General features: G+C 38.0%; 13 protein-coding genes across 13 annotated transcripts, besides 26 other annotated features; 12 read left to right on the forward strand and 1 right to left on the reverse strand. All coding sequences in view use genetic code 2, as the record gives it.

Moving 5' to 3' along the window:
* ND1 (NADH dehydrogenase subunit 1) lies at positions 1–975 on the forward strand. Its single transcript has one exon. It carries the CDS (start codon positions 1–3, stop codon positions 973–975), a length of 975 nt encoding a protein of 324 aa, NP_007614.1.
* A 3-nt stretch (positions 976–978) lies between these two features.
* Positions 979–1,048, forward strand: a tRNA (tRNA-Ile).
* A 1-nt stretch (position 1,049) lies between these two features.
* Positions 1,050–1,122, reverse strand: a tRNA (tRNA-Gln).
* Positions 1,123–1,192, forward strand: a tRNA (tRNA-Met).
* ND2 (NADH dehydrogenase subunit 2) lies at positions 1,193–2,239 on the forward strand. The gene has a single exon. The coding sequence runs from the start codon at positions 1,193–1,195 to the stop codon at positions 2,237–2,239; it is 1,047 nt and encodes a 348-aa protein (NP_007615.1).
* Positions 2,239–2,307, forward strand: a tRNA (tRNA-Trp).
* A 1-nt stretch (position 2,308) lies between these two features.
* Positions 2,309–2,377, reverse strand: a tRNA (tRNA-Ala).
* Positions 2,378–2,450, reverse strand: a tRNA (tRNA-Asn).
* Positions 2,448–2,498: an origin of replication (L strand).
* Positions 2,488–2,554, reverse strand: a tRNA (tRNA-Cys).
* A 1-nt stretch (position 2,555) lies between these two features.
* Positions 2,556–2,625, reverse strand: a tRNA (tRNA-Tyr).
* Position 2,626: 1 nt separating this feature from the next.
* On the forward strand, positions 2,627–4,180 carry COX1 (cytochrome c oxidase subunit I). Its single transcript has one exon. It carries the CDS (start codon positions 2,627–2,629, stop codon positions 4,178–4,180), a length of 1,554 nt encoding a protein of 517 aa, NP_007616.1.
* Positions 4,181–4,251, reverse strand: a tRNA (tRNA-Ser).
* A 4-nt stretch (positions 4,252–4,255) lies between these two features.
* Positions 4,256–4,325, forward strand: a tRNA (tRNA-Asp).
* An 8-nt stretch (positions 4,326–4,333) lies between these two features.
* On the forward strand, positions 4,334–5,024 carry COX2 (cytochrome c oxidase subunit II). Its single transcript has one exon. A coding segment is annotated over exon 1 (691 nt).
* Positions 5,025–5,098, forward strand: a tRNA (tRNA-Lys).
* A 1-nt stretch (position 5,099) lies between these two features.
* On the forward strand, positions 5,100–5,267 carry ATP8 (ATP synthase F0 subunit 8). The gene has a single exon. It carries the CDS (start codon positions 5,100–5,102, stop codon positions 5,265–5,267), a length of 168 nt encoding a protein of 55 aa, NP_007618.1.
* Positions 5,258–5,941, forward strand: ATP6 (ATP synthase F0 subunit 6). The gene has a single exon. The coding sequence runs from the start codon at positions 5,258–5,260 to the stop codon at positions 5,939–5,941; it is 684 nt and encodes a 227-aa protein (NP_007619.1).
* COX3 (cytochrome c oxidase subunit III) lies at positions 5,941–6,726 on the forward strand. The gene has a single exon. It carries the CDS (start codon positions 5,941–5,943, stop codon positions 6,724–6,726), a length of 786 nt encoding a protein of 261 aa, NP_007620.1.
* Positions 6,727–6,728: 2 nt separating this feature from the next.
* Positions 6,729–6,798, forward strand: a tRNA (tRNA-Gly).
* Positions 6,799–7,149, forward strand: ND3 (NADH dehydrogenase subunit 3). Its single transcript has one exon. It carries the CDS (start codon positions 6,799–6,801, stop codon positions 7,147–7,149), a length of 351 nt encoding a protein of 116 aa, NP_007621.1.
* Positions 7,148–7,217, forward strand: a tRNA (tRNA-Arg).
* On the forward strand, positions 7,218–7,514 carry ND4L (NADH dehydrogenase subunit 4L). The gene has a single exon. The coding sequence runs from the start codon at positions 7,218–7,220 to the stop codon at positions 7,512–7,514; it is 297 nt and encodes a 98-aa protein (NP_007622.1).
* On the forward strand, positions 7,508–8,888 carry ND4 (NADH dehydrogenase subunit 4). The gene has a single exon. A coding segment is annotated over exon 1 (1,381 nt).
* Positions 8,889–8,957, forward strand: a tRNA (tRNA-His).
* Positions 8,958–9,024, forward strand: a tRNA (tRNA-Ser).
* Positions 9,025–9,096, forward strand: a tRNA (tRNA-Leu).
* On the forward strand, positions 9,097–10,926 carry ND5 (NADH dehydrogenase subunit 5). The gene has a single exon. It carries the CDS (start codon positions 9,097–9,099, stop codon positions 10,924–10,926), a length of 1,830 nt encoding a protein of 609 aa, NP_007624.1.
* Positions 10,923–11,444, reverse strand: ND6 (NADH dehydrogenase subunit 6). Its single transcript has one exon. The coding sequence runs from the start codon at positions 11,442–11,444 to the stop codon at positions 10,923–10,925; it is 522 nt and encodes a 173-aa protein (NP_007625.1).
* Positions 11,445–11,514, reverse strand: a tRNA (tRNA-Glu).
* Positions 11,515–11,516: 2 nt separating this feature from the next.
* On the forward strand, positions 11,517–12,660 carry CYTB (cytochrome b). The gene has a single exon. A coding segment is annotated over exon 1 (1,144 nt).
* Positions 12,661–12,732, forward strand: a tRNA (tRNA-Thr).
* Positions 12,733–12,801, reverse strand: a tRNA (tRNA-Pro).
* Positions 12,802–13,851: a sequence feature (control region).
* Positions 13,852–13,920, forward strand: a tRNA (tRNA-Phe).
* Positions 13,921–14,877, forward strand: an rRNA (12S ribosomal RNA).
* Positions 14,878–14,949, forward strand: a tRNA (tRNA-Val).
* Positions 14,950–16,622, forward strand: an rRNA (16S ribosomal RNA).
* Positions 16,623–16,697, forward strand: a tRNA (tRNA-Leu).

The raw sequence follows: 16,697 nt of genomic DNA on the forward strand, positions 1-16,697 counted from the left end.
ATGCTTCAGACCACTTTACTCTATTTAATTAACCCTCTCGCCTACATTATCCCTATCCTCCTTGCCACAGCCTTCCTCACCCTAATTGAACGAAAAATTCTGGGCTATATACAATTTCGCAAAGGCCCAAACATCGTAGGACCTTACGGCCTTCTTCAACCCATCGCTGACGGATTAAAACTATTCATTAAAGAACCAATTCGCCCATCAGCATCCTCCCGTTCCTATTTTTTAGCTACCCCAACAGTAGCCTTAGCCTTAGCCCTTTTAATATGAATACCACTTCCTCTACCCCACTCCATTATTAACCTCAACCTAGGATTATTGTTTATTCTAGCAATTTCAAGCTTAACAGTTTATACCATCCTAGGGTCCGGATGAGCATCCAATTCAAAATATGCTCTAATAGGAGCACTACGAGCTGTAGCACAAACTATTTCATATGAAGTAAGTTTGGGCCTAATTCTCCTCTCAATAATTATCTTCGCTGGGGGATTTACCTTACATACTTTTAATTTAGCCCAAGAAACAATTTGACTCTTAATTCCAGGGTGACCATTAGCCTTCATATGGTATATTTCAACACTCGCAGAGACCAACCGGGCACCCTTTGATTTAACCGAGGGAGAATCAGAACTAGTATCCGGATTTAATATTGAGTATGCAGCGGGCCCCTTTGCCCTATTCTTTCTTGCTGAGTACACAAATATTTTATTAATAAATACCCTCTCCGTCATTTTATTTATAGGAACTTCCTATAACCCCCTTATACCACAAATTTCATCACTAAGCCTTATAATAAAAGCCTCAATACTCACCGTATTGTTCTTATGAATTCGAGCATCCTACCCCCGATTTCGCTATGATCAACTTATGCACTTAGTATGAAAAAATTTTCTACCATTAACCTTAGCAATTATTCTATGACATATAGCCCTACCCCTTGCCACAACAAGTCTACCTCCCCTAACCTAAACAGGAAGTGTGCCTGAACTAAAGGACCACTTTGATAGAGTGGATAATGAAAGTTAAAATCTTTCCTCTTCCTCCTAGAAAAATAGGGCTTCGAACCCATATCTTAGAGATCAAAACTCTATGTATTTCCTATTATACCATTTCCTAAGTAAAGTCAGCTAATTAAAGCTTTTGGGCCCATACCCCAGCCATGTTGGTTAAATTCCTTCCTTTACTAATGAATCCAACCGTATTAACTATTATTATTTCAAGCATGGGCCTAGGAACCACCTTAACATTCATCGGTTCCCATTGATTATTAGTCTGAATGGGCCTCGAAATCAATACTCTAGCTATTATTCCCTTAATAATTCGCCAACACCACCCCCGAGCAGTAGAAGCCACCACAAAATATTTTATTACACAAGCAACTGCCTCAGCTTTATTATTATTTGCTAGCGTCACAAACGCTTGGACTTCAGGTGAATGAAGTCTAATCGAAATACTTAATCCAACATCTGCCACACTAGCAACAGCTGCATTAGCCTTAAAAATTGGTCTAGCACCCCTTCACTTTTGATTACCAGAAGTTCTCCAAGGATTAGATTTAACCACGGGCCTTATTTTGGCAACTTGACAAAAATTAGCTCCATTTGCTATTCTCCTTCAACTATCCCCACTCTTAAATTCCAACCTCTTACTTTTATTTGGTGTAACATCAACAATTGTGGGCGGATGAGGGGGCTTAAACCAAACACAACTGCGAAAAATCCTAGCCTATTCATCAATCGCTAACCTAGGCTGAATAATTACAATTTTACACTATTCACCTAGTTTAACTCTATTAAACTTAATCCTTTATATATTTATGACCCTTACAACTTTCCTTTTATTTAAGACATTTAACTCAACAAAAATTAATTCCATTTCCTCTTCCACATTAAAGTCCCCTTTAATATCAGTTATCGCCCTAATAACCCTACTATCATTAGGAGGCCTACCTCCCCTATCAGGTTTTATACCAAAATGATTAATTTTACAAGAATTAACAAAACAGAGCCTAATTATTCCAGCTACAATTATAGCTCTAATAGCCCTCCTTAGTTTATTCTTCTACCTACGCCTATGTTATGCTACCACATTAACGAAAGCTCCGGGCCCCATTAATATAGCATCTACATGACGAACAAAATCTCATCAACCCACCTTAATTCTATTAACATCTGCTTCCATCTCCATTTTTATACTTCCAATGACACCCCTAATTCTTATACTTATAACATAAGAAATTTAGGTTAACTAAACCAAAAGCCTTCAAAGCTTTAAACAGGAGTGAAAATCCCCTAATTTCTGCTAAGATTTGCAAGACTTTATCTCACATCTTCTGAATGCAACCCAGATGCTTTTATTAAGCTAAAACCTTCTAGATAAATAGGCCTTGATCCTATAAAATCTTAGTTAACAGCTAAGCGTTCAAGCCAGCGAACTTTTATCTAACCTTTCTCCCGCCGCTCAAAATAACAAGGCGGGAGAAAGCTCCGGGAGGGGTTAATCTCCTGCTTTGGATTTGCAATCCAACATAAACAAATACTGCAGAGCTATGATAAGAAGAGGAATCTAGCCTCTATGCTCGGAGCTACAATCCGCCGCTTAACTCTCAGCCATCTTACCTGTGGCAATTAATCGTTGACTCTTTTCTACTAACCACAAAGACATCGGCACCCTTTACTTAATCTTTGGTGCATGAGCAGGCATAGTCGGAACAGCCCTAAGCCTCCTAATTCGAGCTGAGTTAGGTCAGCCGGGTTCACTTTTAGGGGATGATCAGATTTATAATGTAATCGTAACTGCCCATGCTTTCGTAATAATCTTCTTTATAGTTATGCCAGTAATAATTGGCGGATTTGGGAACTGACTAGTACCCCTAATGATTGGAGCACCAGATATAGCCTTCCCTCGAATAAATAACATAAGCTTCTGACTCCTTCCACCCTCCTTTCTCCTCCTATTAGCTTCAGCGGGGGTAGAAGCTGGGGCAGGGACTGGATGAACAGTCTATCCCCCATTAGCTGGTAATATAGCTCATGCGGGACGATCCGTTGATTTAACTATCTTCTCTCTCCACCTAGCTGGTATTTCATCAATTTTAGCTTCAATTAATTTTATCACAACTATTATTAATATAAAACCCCCAGCTGTATCACAATACCAAACACCATTATTTGTGTGATCAATTCTCGTGACTACCGTCCTTCTTCTTCTATCCCTCCCTGTCCTTGCAGCCGGAATTACAATATTGTTAACAGATCGAAATCTTAATACAACATTCTTTGACCCAGCAGGAGGAGGAGATCCTATTCTTTATCAGCACTTATTCTGATTCTTTGGTCACCCAGAAGTCTATATTTTAATTTTACCAGGTTTCGGTATAATTTCCCATGTAGTAGCCTACTATTCAGGTAAAAAAGAGCCCTTTGGGTATATAGGAATAGTATGAGCAATAATAGCAATCGGCCTACTTGGTTTTATTGTTTGAGCCCACCACATATTTACAGTAGGAATAGACGTAGACACACGAGCTTACTTCACTTCCGCTACAATAATTATTGCTATCCCTACTGGTGTTAAAGTATTTAGCTGACTAGCAACACTTCATGGAGGCTCTATTAAATGAGAAACACCATTGCTATGAGCACTTGGTTTTATTTTCCTATTTACTGTCGGAGGCCTAACAGGAATTGTCCTAGCCAACTCTTCTTTAGATATTGTCCTTCACGATACTTATTACGTAGTAGCCCATTTCCACTATGTCCAAACCATAGGAGCAGTCTTTGCTATTATAGCAGGATTTATTCATTGATTCCCACTAATATCCGGCTTTACCCTTCATTCAACTTGGACAAAAATTCAATTTGTACTTATATTTATTGGGGTTAATTTAACCTTCTTCCCCCAACATTTCTTAGGTCTTGCAGGAATACCTCGACGATATTCTGACTACCCAGATGCATATGCCCTATGAAATACAGTTTCATCAATTGGCTCCTTAATTTCCCTTGTCGCCGTAATTATACTACTATTTATTATTTGAGAAGCATTCTCTTCAAAACGAGAAGTACTATCCATCGAACTTCCTAATACAAATGTAGAATGACTTCATGGCTGCCCACCGCCTTATCACACTTACGAAGAACCAGCATTTGTACAAGTCCAACGATCATTTTAACAAGAAAGGAAGGAATTGAACCCCCATATGTTGGTTTCAAGCCAACCACATAACCACTCTGTCACTTTCTTTATTAAGATTCTAGTAAAATATATTACACTGTCTTGTCAGGACAAAATTGTGAGTTTAAACCTCGCGTATCTTAATTAATTAATGGCACACCCCTCACAATTAGGATTTCAAGATGCAGCCTCCCCAGTTATAGAAGAATTAATTCACTTTCACGACCACACATTAATAATTGTATTTTTAATTAGCACCCTAGTCCTCTATATTATTACAGCAATAGTTTCGACTAAACTCACAAACAAATATATCCTTGATTCTCAAGAAATCGAAATTGTTTGGACTATTCTCCCTGCTATTATTCTTATCATAATTGCTTTACCATCATTACGAATTCTATATCTCATAGATGAAATTAATGACCCCCACTTAACTATTAAAGCCATGGGCCATCAATGATACTGAAGCTACGAATACACAGACTACGAAGATTTAGGCTTCGACTCTTATATAATTCAAACACAAGACTTGACCCCCGGTCAGTTTCGCCTGTTAGAAACAGACCATCGCATAGTTGTACCCATAGAATCACCCATCCGAGTTCTAGTATCAGCAGAAGACGTTCTACATGCATGAGCTGTCCCAGCCCTTGGAGTGAAAATAGATGCTGTTCCTGGACGACTTAATCAAACCGCCTTTATCATTTCTCGTCCCGGTGTTTACTACGGTCAATGCTCAGAAATTTGTGGTGCTAATCACAGTTTTATACCAATTGTTGTAGAAGCAGTCCCACTTGAACACTTCGAAACCTGATCTTCATTAATATTAGAAGAAGCTTCACTAAGAAGCTAAACCGGGCCTAGCATTAGCCTTTTAAGCTAAAAATTGGTGATTCCCTTCCACCCTTAGTGACATGCCTCAATTAAATCCCAGCCCTTGATTTATTATTCTCCTATTTTCATGAGTTATTTTCATAGTTATTTTACCAAATAAAGTAATGAATCACCTATTTAATAATGAACCTGCCCTGAAAAGTACAGAAAAATCTAAGCCAGACCCCTGAAACTGACCATGATTATAAGCTTTTTTGATCAATTCCTAAGTCCCTCCTTTCTAGGAATCCCACTAATTGCCCTAGCTATTTCAATTCCATGATTAATATTTCCAACACCAACCAATCGTTGACTTAATAATCGATTATTAACTCTTCAAGCATGATTTATTAACCGATTTATTTATCAACTAATACAACCCATAAATTTAGGAGGACATAAATGAGCTATCTTATTTACAGCCCTAATATTATTTTTAATTACCATCAATCTTCTAGGTCTCCTTCCATATACTTTTACGCCTACAACTCAACTTTCTCTTAATATAGCCTTTGCCCTGCCCTTATGGCTTACAACTGTATTAATTGGTATATTTAATCAACCAACCATTGCCCTAGGGCACTTATTACCTGAAGGTACCCCAACCCCTTTAGTACCAGTACTAATCATTATCGAAACCATCAGTTTATTTATTCGACCATTAGCCTTAGGAGTCCGATTAACAGCCAACTTAACAGCTGGACATCTCCTTATACAATTAATCGCAACTGCGGCCTTTGTCCTTTTAACTATAATACCAACCGTGGCCTTACTAACCTCCCTAGTCCTGTTCCTATTGACTATTTTAGAAGTGGCTGTAGCTATAATTCAAGCATACGTATTTGTCCTTCTTTTAAGCTTATATCTACAAGAAAACGTATAATGGCTCACCAAGCACATCCATATCATATAGTTGACCCAAGCCCATGACCACTAACAGGAGCTACAGCTGCTCTTCTTATAACATCAGGTCTAGCCATCTGATTTCATTTCCACTCATTACTTCTCCTTTATTTAGGACTTACCCTACTTCTCCTAACCATAATTCAATGATGACGAGATATTATCCGTGAAGGCACATTTCAAGGCCATCACACACCCCCTGTACAAAAAGGCCTCCGCTACGGAATAATTCTTTTTATTGTATCAGAAGTATTCTTCTTCTTAGGCTTTTTCTGAGCCTTTTACCACTCAAGCTTAGCCCCCACACCAGAGTTAGGAGGATGTTGACCACCAACCGGAATTAATCCATTAGACCCATTCGAAGTGCCACTTCTAAATACTGCAGTACTTCTAGCCTCCGGGGTAACCGTGACTTGAGCCCACCATGGGCTAATAGAAGGCAACCGAAAAGAAGCCATTCAAGCCCTTACCTTAACTATTATTTTAGGTGTTTACTTTACAGCCCTTCAAGCTATAGAATATTACGAAGCACCATTCACCATCGCTGATGGAGTATACGGAACAACATTCTTCGTCGCCACAGGCTTTCATGGTCTCCATGTTATTATTGGCTCAACATTTTTAGCAGTTTGTCTTCTACGACAAGTCCTATACCATTTCACATCTGAACATCATTTCGGCTTTGAAGCTGCCGCATGATACTGACATTTTGTCGATGTAGTATGGTTATTCCTTTATGTGTCTATTTATTGATGAGGCTCATAATTACTTTTCTAGTATAAATTAGTACAAGTGATTTCCAATTACTTAATCTTGGTTAAAACCCAAGGAAAAGTAATGAGCCTCATCATGTCATCTGTCGTGGCTACGGCCCTGGTTTCCCTAATCCTTGCTTTTATTGCATTTTGACTTCCATCATTAAAACCAGATAATGAAAAATTATCCCCATATGAATGTGGTTTTGACCCCTTAGGCAGTGCCCGCCTACCATTTTCCATACGATTTTTCCTAATCGCTATCCTCTTCCTACTTTTTGATTTAGAAATTGCCCTTCTTCTACCACTTCCCTGAGGAAATCAACTATTTTCACCATTCTCTACACTACTTTGAACAACAACTATTTTAGTTCTTCTTACCTTGGGTCTTATTTATGAATGATTTCAAGGAGGACTTGAATGAGCAGAATAAGTGTTTAGTCCAAATTAAGACCCCTAATTTCGGCTTAGTAAATTATGGTTAAAGTCCATAAACACTTTATGTCCCCCATATATTTTAGCTTTAGTTCAGCATTTATACTAGGCCTGATAGGCCTTGCATTTAACCGCTCTCACCTCTTATCCGCACTCTTATGCTTAGAAGGAATAATATTAACCCTCTTTGTTGCCACTGCAACCTGGTCCTTAATATTAAATTCTACTTCAAGTTCCATCTTACCTATAATTCTCCTCACATTCTCAGCCTGTGAAGCTAGCGCTGGACTAGCCATCCTAGTTGCCACTTCACGCTCACATGGTTCTGATAATTTACAAAATTTGAATCTCCTTCAATGCTAAAAATTTTAATCCCAACAATTATGCTTTTCCCAACCACCTGATTCATAAACAAAAAATGATTATGAAGCTCTATTACCACCCACAGTCTCTTAATTTCCCTCCTGAGTTTATCTTGATTTAAGTGGAATATAGATATTGGTTGAGATTTTTCCAATCAATACTTAGCTATTGACCCTCTTTCAGCCCCTTTGCTAATTTTAACTTGCTGACTACTCCCACTAATAATTCTAGCCAGCCAAAATCACATTACCCCTGAGCCTCTAACCCGCCAACGAATTTATATTTCACTTTTAATTTCTCTTCAGGTTTTCCTTATCATGGCATTTTCTGCAACAGAAATAATCTTATTTTATATCATATTTGAAGCCACACTTATCCCAACACTTATTATTATTACGCGCTGAGGTAATCAAACAGAACGCCTCAATGCAGGTACTTATTTTTTATTTTATACCCTAATTGGATCTCTCCCCCTTCTTATTGCCTTACTGTTTATACAAAATGACCTAAATACTCTATCTATATTTATTATCCAATATTCCCACCTTCCTAATCCCTCCTCATGGGCGAATAAATTCTGATGAACTGCCTGCCTTATTGCCTTTCTCGTTAAAATACCCTTATACGGAGTACATCTTTGACTACCAAAAGCCCATGTTGAAGCCCCTATTGCCGGCTCAATGATTTTAGCCGCAGTTTTACTCAAATTAGGGGGTTATGGTATAATACGAATTATTATTATACTTAACCCAATCACCAAAGAAATAGCATATCCTTTTATTATTTTAGCTATCTGAGGTATTGTTATAACCAGCTCTATCTGTCTACGACAAACAGACCTAAAATCCATAATCGCTTACTCATCCGTAAGTCACATGGGACTGGTTGCAGGAGCAATCCTAATCCAAACACCCTGAAGTTTCGCAGGAGCAATTACATTAATAATTGCCCATGGACTCGTCTCATCAGCCTTATTCTGCCTAGCCAACACTAATTATGAACGTATTCATAGCCGAACCTTACTTCTTGCCCGAGGGGTACAAGTTATTTTACCACTTATGGCAACCTGATGACTACTCGCTAACCTCGCAAACCTTGCTTTACCCCCCTCTCCAAACCTTGTTGGAGAACTCCTAATTATTTCATCCCTATTTAATTGATCAAATTGAACAATCCTCCTTACGGGGATTGGGGTATTAATTACAGCCTCTTATTCACTTTATATGTTTTTAATAACCCAACGAGGGCTAACATCTAAGCACCTTATAAACCTAAATCCCTCTCACACACGAGAACATCTTCTTCTCACCCTCCATGTCCTACCTGTCCTCCTTCTTATTCTTAAGCCAGAACTCATCTGAGGGTGAACATTCTGTATTTATAGTTTAACTAAAACATTAGATTGTGGTTCTAAAAATAAAAGTTAAAGTCTTTTTATTTACCGAGAGAGGTCTGGGACACAAGGAACTGCTAATTCCTTTTATCATAGTTCAAATCTATGGCTCACTCAGCCCTTGAAAGATAATAGTAATCTATTGGTCTTAGGAACCAAAAATCCTTGGTGCAACTCCAAGCAAGAGTTATGAATACTATTTTCAATTCATCATTTTTATTAATTTTTATTACCCTAATAATCCCTCTGGTAACCTCTTTATCACCCAAAAAACTCAATCCTAGCCCATCATCCTTCTATGTTAAAACTGCTGTAAAAATTTCCTTTTTTATTAGCCTGATTCCACTATTTATTTTTCTCGACCAAGGACTAGAATCAATTGTGACTAATTGAAATTGAATAAACATAGGACCCTTTAATATTAATATAAGCTTCAAATTTGATCTGTACTCTATTATATTTACCCCAGTTGCCCTTTATGTTACCTGATCTATTCTTGAATTTGCCCTATGATATATACACCTCGACCCTAATATTAACCGCTTCTTTAAGTATCTTCTCCTATTCTTAATCTCAATAATTATCTTAGTAACTGCCAATAATATATTTCAATTATTTATTGGATGAGAAGGGGTTGGGATTATATCTTTTCTTCTCATTGGCTGATGATATAGCCGAACAGATGCTAACACCGCAGCTCTCCAAGCTGTTATTTATAATCGAATCGGCGATATCGGGTTAATTCTTAGCATAGCCTGATTGGCCATAAACCTCAACTCATGAGAAATTCAACAAATCTTTATCTTATCAAAAGATAAAGATTTAACATTACCGCTACTGGGCCTCGTCCTAGCAGCAGCGGGCAAATCCGCACAATTTGGGCTTCATCCATGACTCCCTTCTGCTATAGAAGGCCCAACCCCAGTCTCTGCATTACTTCATTCTAGCACAATAGTTGTAGCAGGTATCTTTCTTCTTATCCGCCTTCACCCTCTTATTCAAGATAATCAATTTATCTTAACAACATGCCTGTGTCTGGGGGCAATTACAACCCTCTTCACAGCAACATGTGCTCTTACACAAAATGATATTAAAAAAATTATTGCTTTCTCAACATCAAGCCAACTTGGTTTAATAATAGTTACTATTGGCTTAAATCAACCCCAATTAGCCTTCCTCCACATTTGTACTCACGCTTTCTTCAAAGCAATACTTTTCTTATGCTCCGGATCTATTATTCATAGCCTAAATGATGAACAAGACATTCGTAAAATAGGGGGCCTTCATAAACTTTTACCATTTACCTCCTCCTCCTTAACTGTTGGAAGCTTGGCCCTAACAGGAATACCATTCCTATCTGGCTTTTTCTCAAAAGACGCCATCATTGAAGCCATAAATACCTCCCACCTAAACGCCTGAGCCCTAATCTTAACTCTTGTAGCAACATCCTTTACAGCCATCTATAGCCTCCGCCTTATCTTCTTTACGTTAATAAAATTCCCCCGGTTTAACTCATTTTCCCCAATCAACGAAAATAACCCCATAGTAATTAACCCCCTTAAACGCCTTGCTTACGGAAGCATTATTGCTGGTTTAATTATTACCTCAAATTTACCCCCAGCAAAAACTCAAATCATAACAATAAGCCCCCTACTTAAACTATCTGCACTTTTAGTAACAATTTTAGGCCTCCTTCTAGCTTTAGAGTTAACCAACCTAACACACTCACAATTCAAAATTTACCCCACATTTCCTTATCATCATTTTTCAAATATACTTGGATATTTTCCCCCAATTATTCACCGCCTCCTACCAAAAATTAACTTAAACTGAGCCCAACATATCTCAACCCACCTTATTGATCAAACATGAAACGAAAAAATTGGACCAAAAAGTACTCTAATTCAACAAATTCCATTAATTAAATTATCCACCCACCCACAACAAGGATACATTAAAACCTATCTCACCCTACTCTTCTTAACACTTACATTAATTATCCTCGTAGTTTTTATCTAAACAGCACGTAAAGTCCCTCAAGATAAACCCCGAGTTACTTCTAATACTACAAACAAAGTTACCAATAAAACCCACCCACTTAACACTAACATTCATCCCCCAAGAGAATATAACAAAGCTACTCCCCCAAAGTCCCCACGAACTACCTCAAAACTACTTAATTCCTCAACACCCGCTCAACTATCCCCTCATTTCCCAACCAGAAAATATTTTCCAGCAATAACCAAGCCTGTTAAATAAATACCAACATATATCAATACTGATCAATCACCTCACGCTTCCGGGTAAGGTTCAGCAGCAAGCGCTGCCGTATAAGCAAAAACTACCAACATTCCCCCCAAATAAATTAAAAACAAAATTAATGACATAAAAGAACCCCCATAACTAACTAATAAACCACATCCCACCCCTGCAGCCGTCACCAGCCCTAAAGCAGCATAATAGGGAGAAGGGTTTGAAGCTACTCCTATTAAACCTAAAATTAAACCAATTATTATTATTGACACAAAATATACCATTATTCCTACCTGGACTTTAACCAAGACCAATAACTTGAAAAACTATCGTTGTTCACTCAACTATAAGAATTTATGGCCACAAACATCCGAAAAACTCACCCTCTACTAAAAATTGTAAATCATGCCCTAATTGATCTCCCAGCCCCATCAAATATTTCAGTTTGATGAAACTTTGGTTCACTTCTAGGACTATGCTTAATTATACAAATTATTACAGGACTCTTCCTAGCTATGCACTACACTGCAGACATTTCTATAGCTTTCTCCTCAGTTATCCATATCTCCCGCGATGTTAACTACGGTTGACTCATGCGTAATATTCATGCCTACGGAGCTTCATTCTTCTTCATCTGCATCTACTTACACATTGCCCGAGGTTTGTATTATGGTTCCTATCTTAACAAAGAAGCATGAAACATCGGCGTCGTATTATTATTCTTACTTATAGCTACAGCCTTCGTAGGCTATGTCCTACCATGAGGACAAATATCCTTCTGAGGCGCAACAGTAATTACTAACCTTCTCTCCGCATTTCCTTATATTGGAAATTTATTAGTTCAATGGATTTGAGGGGGCTTCTCAGTAGATAATGCCACCTTAACACGTTTTTTCGCCTTCCACTTTCTCCTACCTTTCCTAATCTTAGCCTTATCCGTAATTCATATTCTCTTTCTACATGAAACCGGGGCCAATAACCCCATAGGCATTAACTCTAACACAGATAAAATTTCCTTCCACCCATACTTCTCATATAAAGACTTATTTGGCTTCTTAATTGTAATTACCTTATTAGCAACCTTAGCACTATTTATGCCCAACTTACTAGGGGATGCTGAAAACTTTATCCCAGCTAATCCCCTCGTTACCCCTCTACACATTCAACCTGAATGATACTTCTTATTCGCCTATGCCATTTTACGCTCTATTCCTAATAAACTTGGGGGTGTCTTAGCCCTATTATTCTCTATTTTTATTTTATTGTTAGTGCCACTCCTTCACACCTCAAAACTACGAAGTAACATCTTTCGACCTCTTACACAAATCTTCTTTTGATCTTTAGTAACTAATGCCATTATTTTAACATGAATTGGAGGGCAACCAGTAGAACAACCATTTATCATAGTAGGTCAAATCGCCTCAGTCGCCTACTTCTCCTTATTCCTTTTCGTGATTCCGATCACCAGCTGGTGTGAAAACAAATTCCTCAGCCTAAACTGTTTTGGTAGCTTAACTTAAAAGCGTCGACCTTGTAAGTCGAAGACCGGAGATGTAAATTCTCCCCAGAACATCAGAGAAAGGAGGGTTAAACTCCTGCCTTTGGCTCCCAAAGCCAAAATTCTGCCTAAACTGCCCTCTGAAGGCTGTTACTGAGCAGCAAAAACCGAGATAACACTCTGGTTTTTAGCTGCTCAGTCTAACACCTATATGACATGGCCCACATATCCCTAATGTATACATAATACATTCATTCATATATCAACCATAATAGACTAATCCCTACCTCTATCATATACTATGCTTAACCCTCATTAATCTATAATCAACTATATCATTACATACTATGTTTAATCCACATTAACTTACTGTCAGCTATTTCATTTCATTAAATTTTTAACCCTCATTAATATAATATCAAAATTTTCATTTCATTAAATTATTAACTTAACCCTCAATTACTTAATTATAATTTATGCGGGCTGGATAGAAACCCGTATCTCCCTACATAATGGATAAAATTGTTCGGTTTGTGGTACATAACCGGTTTATCCCTATTAATTGATCAAATCTGGCATCTGATTACTGCTCGATATACATACAATCCTTGACTGCATCAAACATGATATTACTCTAGCTCCCTTTAATGACACATAATCCTTGACTGTCTCAAGATTTATTTTCCTCCCAGTTTTTTTTTTTGGGGATGAAGCAAATCGCTATGCCCAAGGAGGGCTGATCTTAGTCATTTAGGTAGATCTGAAATATCCTCGACATTAAACTAATCTCCTCATTACTTTTCATTCATGAGATATAATTGTCAAGTAGACCATAACTGAGAGGGATGGAGATTATTATAAGATCAAGGATAATCCTTGTAGACGTATCAGTATAGTAAGAGAGACAAATCATTAATCCACAAGATTATTTTTCTCCAAAAAGTATTAATGTGAGGTACACCCAAATCCTTAGTACATGCCTCACTGTATCTGGCATAGGTTTAATTTATATTAGATATACCCGGTCTTGAGAAGAGAAAAACGAAATAAATTTCTAAAACCTTTTTTTTTGGTAAAAACCCCCCTCCCCCTTAATATATACGGACATCTCGAAAAACCCCAAAAACGAGGGCCGACATATATTATTTTTTTGTATGTGGAAAAATTCACTATATATTGTGACAGGATATGATGCTAACGTAGCTTAATTTAAAGTATGGCACTGAAGATGCTAAGATGAGAAATAAAATTTTCCGCAAGCATGTTAGGTTTGGTCCTGACCTTAGTGTTAATTGCAACTAAAATTATACATGCAAGTTTCAGCCCCCCTGTGAGAATGCCCTAAGTATTCTATTAAATAATTAGGGGCGGGCATCAGGCACACATTTTACATGTGGCCCAAGACGCCTTGCTCAGCCACACCCTAAGGGTTTTCAGCAGTAATAAACATTGATTACATAAGCGTAAGCTTGAATCAGTTAAAGTCGACAGAGTTGGTAAATCTCGTGCCAGCCACCGCGGTTATACGAGTGACTCACATTAACACTTCCCGGCGTAAAGTGTGATTTAAGGATGACCTCCAAATAACTATAGTTATGACCTCATCAAGCTGTTATACGCATTCGTGAACGGAATAATCAACAACGAAAGTGACTCTAAATTACCAGGAATCTTGATGTCACGACAGTTGGGCCCCAAACTAGGATTAGATACCCTACTATGCCCTACCATAAACTTAGACAATACCCTACTATATTGTCCGCCAGAGTACTACAAGCGCTAGCTTAAAACCCAAAGGACTTGGCGGTGCCCCACACCCACCTAGAGGAGCCTGTTCTATAACCGATAATCCCCGTTAAACCTCACCACTTCTTGCCATTACCGTCTATATACCGCCGTCGTCAGCTCACCCCGTGAGGGTTAAAAAGTAAGCAAAAAGAATTAAACTCCTAAACGTCAGGTCGAGGTGTAGCGAATGAAGTGGAAAGAAATGGGCTACATTTTTTTACCAAAAAATACGGACAGTAAACTGAAAAATTACCCAAAGGTGGATTTAGCAGTAAGAGAAGGTCAGAGTACTTCTCTGAAACTGGCTCTGGGGCGCGCACACACCGCCCGTCACTCTCCTCAATAAATACACTTATTTTTATAAAAATTTTACCAAAACAAGAGGAGGCAAGTCGTAACATGGTAAGTGTACTGGAAAGTGCACTTGGAACCAAATTGTGGCTAAATTAGCAAAGCACCTCCCTTACACTGAGGAAATATCCGTGCAATTCGGGTCATTTTGAACCTTAAAGCTAGCCTAACCCACCATTAAATAATAACACTATTAATTCTACTTACATTACAACCTTAAACTAAAACATTCTTCACCCTTAAGTATGGGCGACAGAACAAGGACCTCAGCGCAATAGCTTATGTACCGCAAGGGAAAGCTGAAAAAGAAATGAAATAAATAATTAAAGTACTAAAAAGCAGAGATTAACCCTCGTACCTTTGGCATCATGATTTAATTAGAAAAACTAGGCAAAGAGACCTTAAGTCTACCCTCCCGAAACTAAACGAGCTACTCCGAAGCAGCATTATAGAGCTAACCCGTCTCTGTGGCAAAAGAGTGGGAAGACTTCCGAGTAGTGGTGACAAGCCTACCGAGTTTAGTGATAGCTGGTTACCCAAGAAAAGAACTTTAATTCTGCATTAATCCCCTTTCTACTAAATAAGAATCTTCTTATTAAAGTTAAACATAGAGATTAATAGTTATTTAGAAGAGGAACAGCCCTTCTAAATTAAGATACAACTTTTTAAGGTGGTTAATGATCATAATTATTAAGGTTTTTTCCTCAGTGGGCCTAAAAGCAGCCACCTGTTAAGTAAGCGTCACAGCTCTAGTTTTTTAAAAACCCATAATTTAGATATTTATTCAAAAACCCCCTTAACCCTATTGGGTTATTTTATATAAAATTATAAAAGAACTTATGTTAAAATGAGTAATAAGAGGATAAACCTCTCCCGACACAAGTGTATGTCAGAAAGAATTAAATCACTGATAATTAAACGATCCCAGACTGAGGCCATCATAACTTCATTTCTTGACTAGAAAACCCTATCTTACTATTCGTTAACCCAACACAGGAGTGTCTTAAGGAAAGATTAAAAGAAAGTAAAGGAACTCGGCAAACATAAACTCCGCCTGTTTACCAAAAACACCGCCTCTTGCTTACCATAAGAGGTCCCGCCTGCCCTGTGACAATGTTCAACGGCCGCGGTATTTTGACCGTGCAAAGGTAGCGTAATCACTTGTCTTTTAAATGAAGACCCGTATGAAAGGCACCACGAGAGTTTGACTGTCTCTACTCTCTAATCAATGAAATTGATCTTCTCGTGCAGAAGCGAGTATGATAACATAAGACGAGAAGACCCTATGGAGCTTCAAATACATAAATTAATTATGTACATATTAATAATCCCAGGACATAAACAAAAAATATAATACTTCTAATTTAACTATTTTTGGTTGGGGTGACCAAGGGGAAAAATGAATCCCCCTTATCGACCGAGTATTCAAATACTTAAAAGTTAGAATTACAATTCTAACCGATAAAAATTTTATCGAAAAATGACCCAGGATTTTCCTGATCAATGAACCAAGTTACCCTAGGGATAACAGCGCAATCCTTTTTCAGAGTTCCTATCGACAAAAGGGTTTACGACCTCGATGTTGGATCAGGACATCCTAATGGTGCAACCGCTATTAAGGGTTCGTTTGTTCAACGATTAATAGTCCTACGTGATCTGAGTTCAGACCGGAGAAATCCAGGTCAGTTTCTATCTATGAATTTATTTTTCCTAGTACGAAAGGACCGGAGAAATGGGGCCAATACCATTGGCACGCCTCATTTTCATCTATTGAACCAAACTAAAATAGATAAGAAAAGATTATCTATTGCCCAAGAAAAGGGTTGTTGAGGTGGCAGAGCCTGGTAAATGCAAAAGACCTAAGTCCTTTAATCCAGAGGTTCAAATCCTCTTCTCAATT

The sequence above is a fragment of the mitochondrial genome of Scyliorhinus canicula (assembly GCF_902713615.1).
Source record: "Scyliorhinus canicula mitochondrion, complete genome".
NCBI classification, from domain to species: domain Eukaryota; kingdom Metazoa; phylum Chordata; class Chondrichthyes; order Carcharhiniformes; family Scyliorhinidae; genus Scyliorhinus; species Scyliorhinus canicula.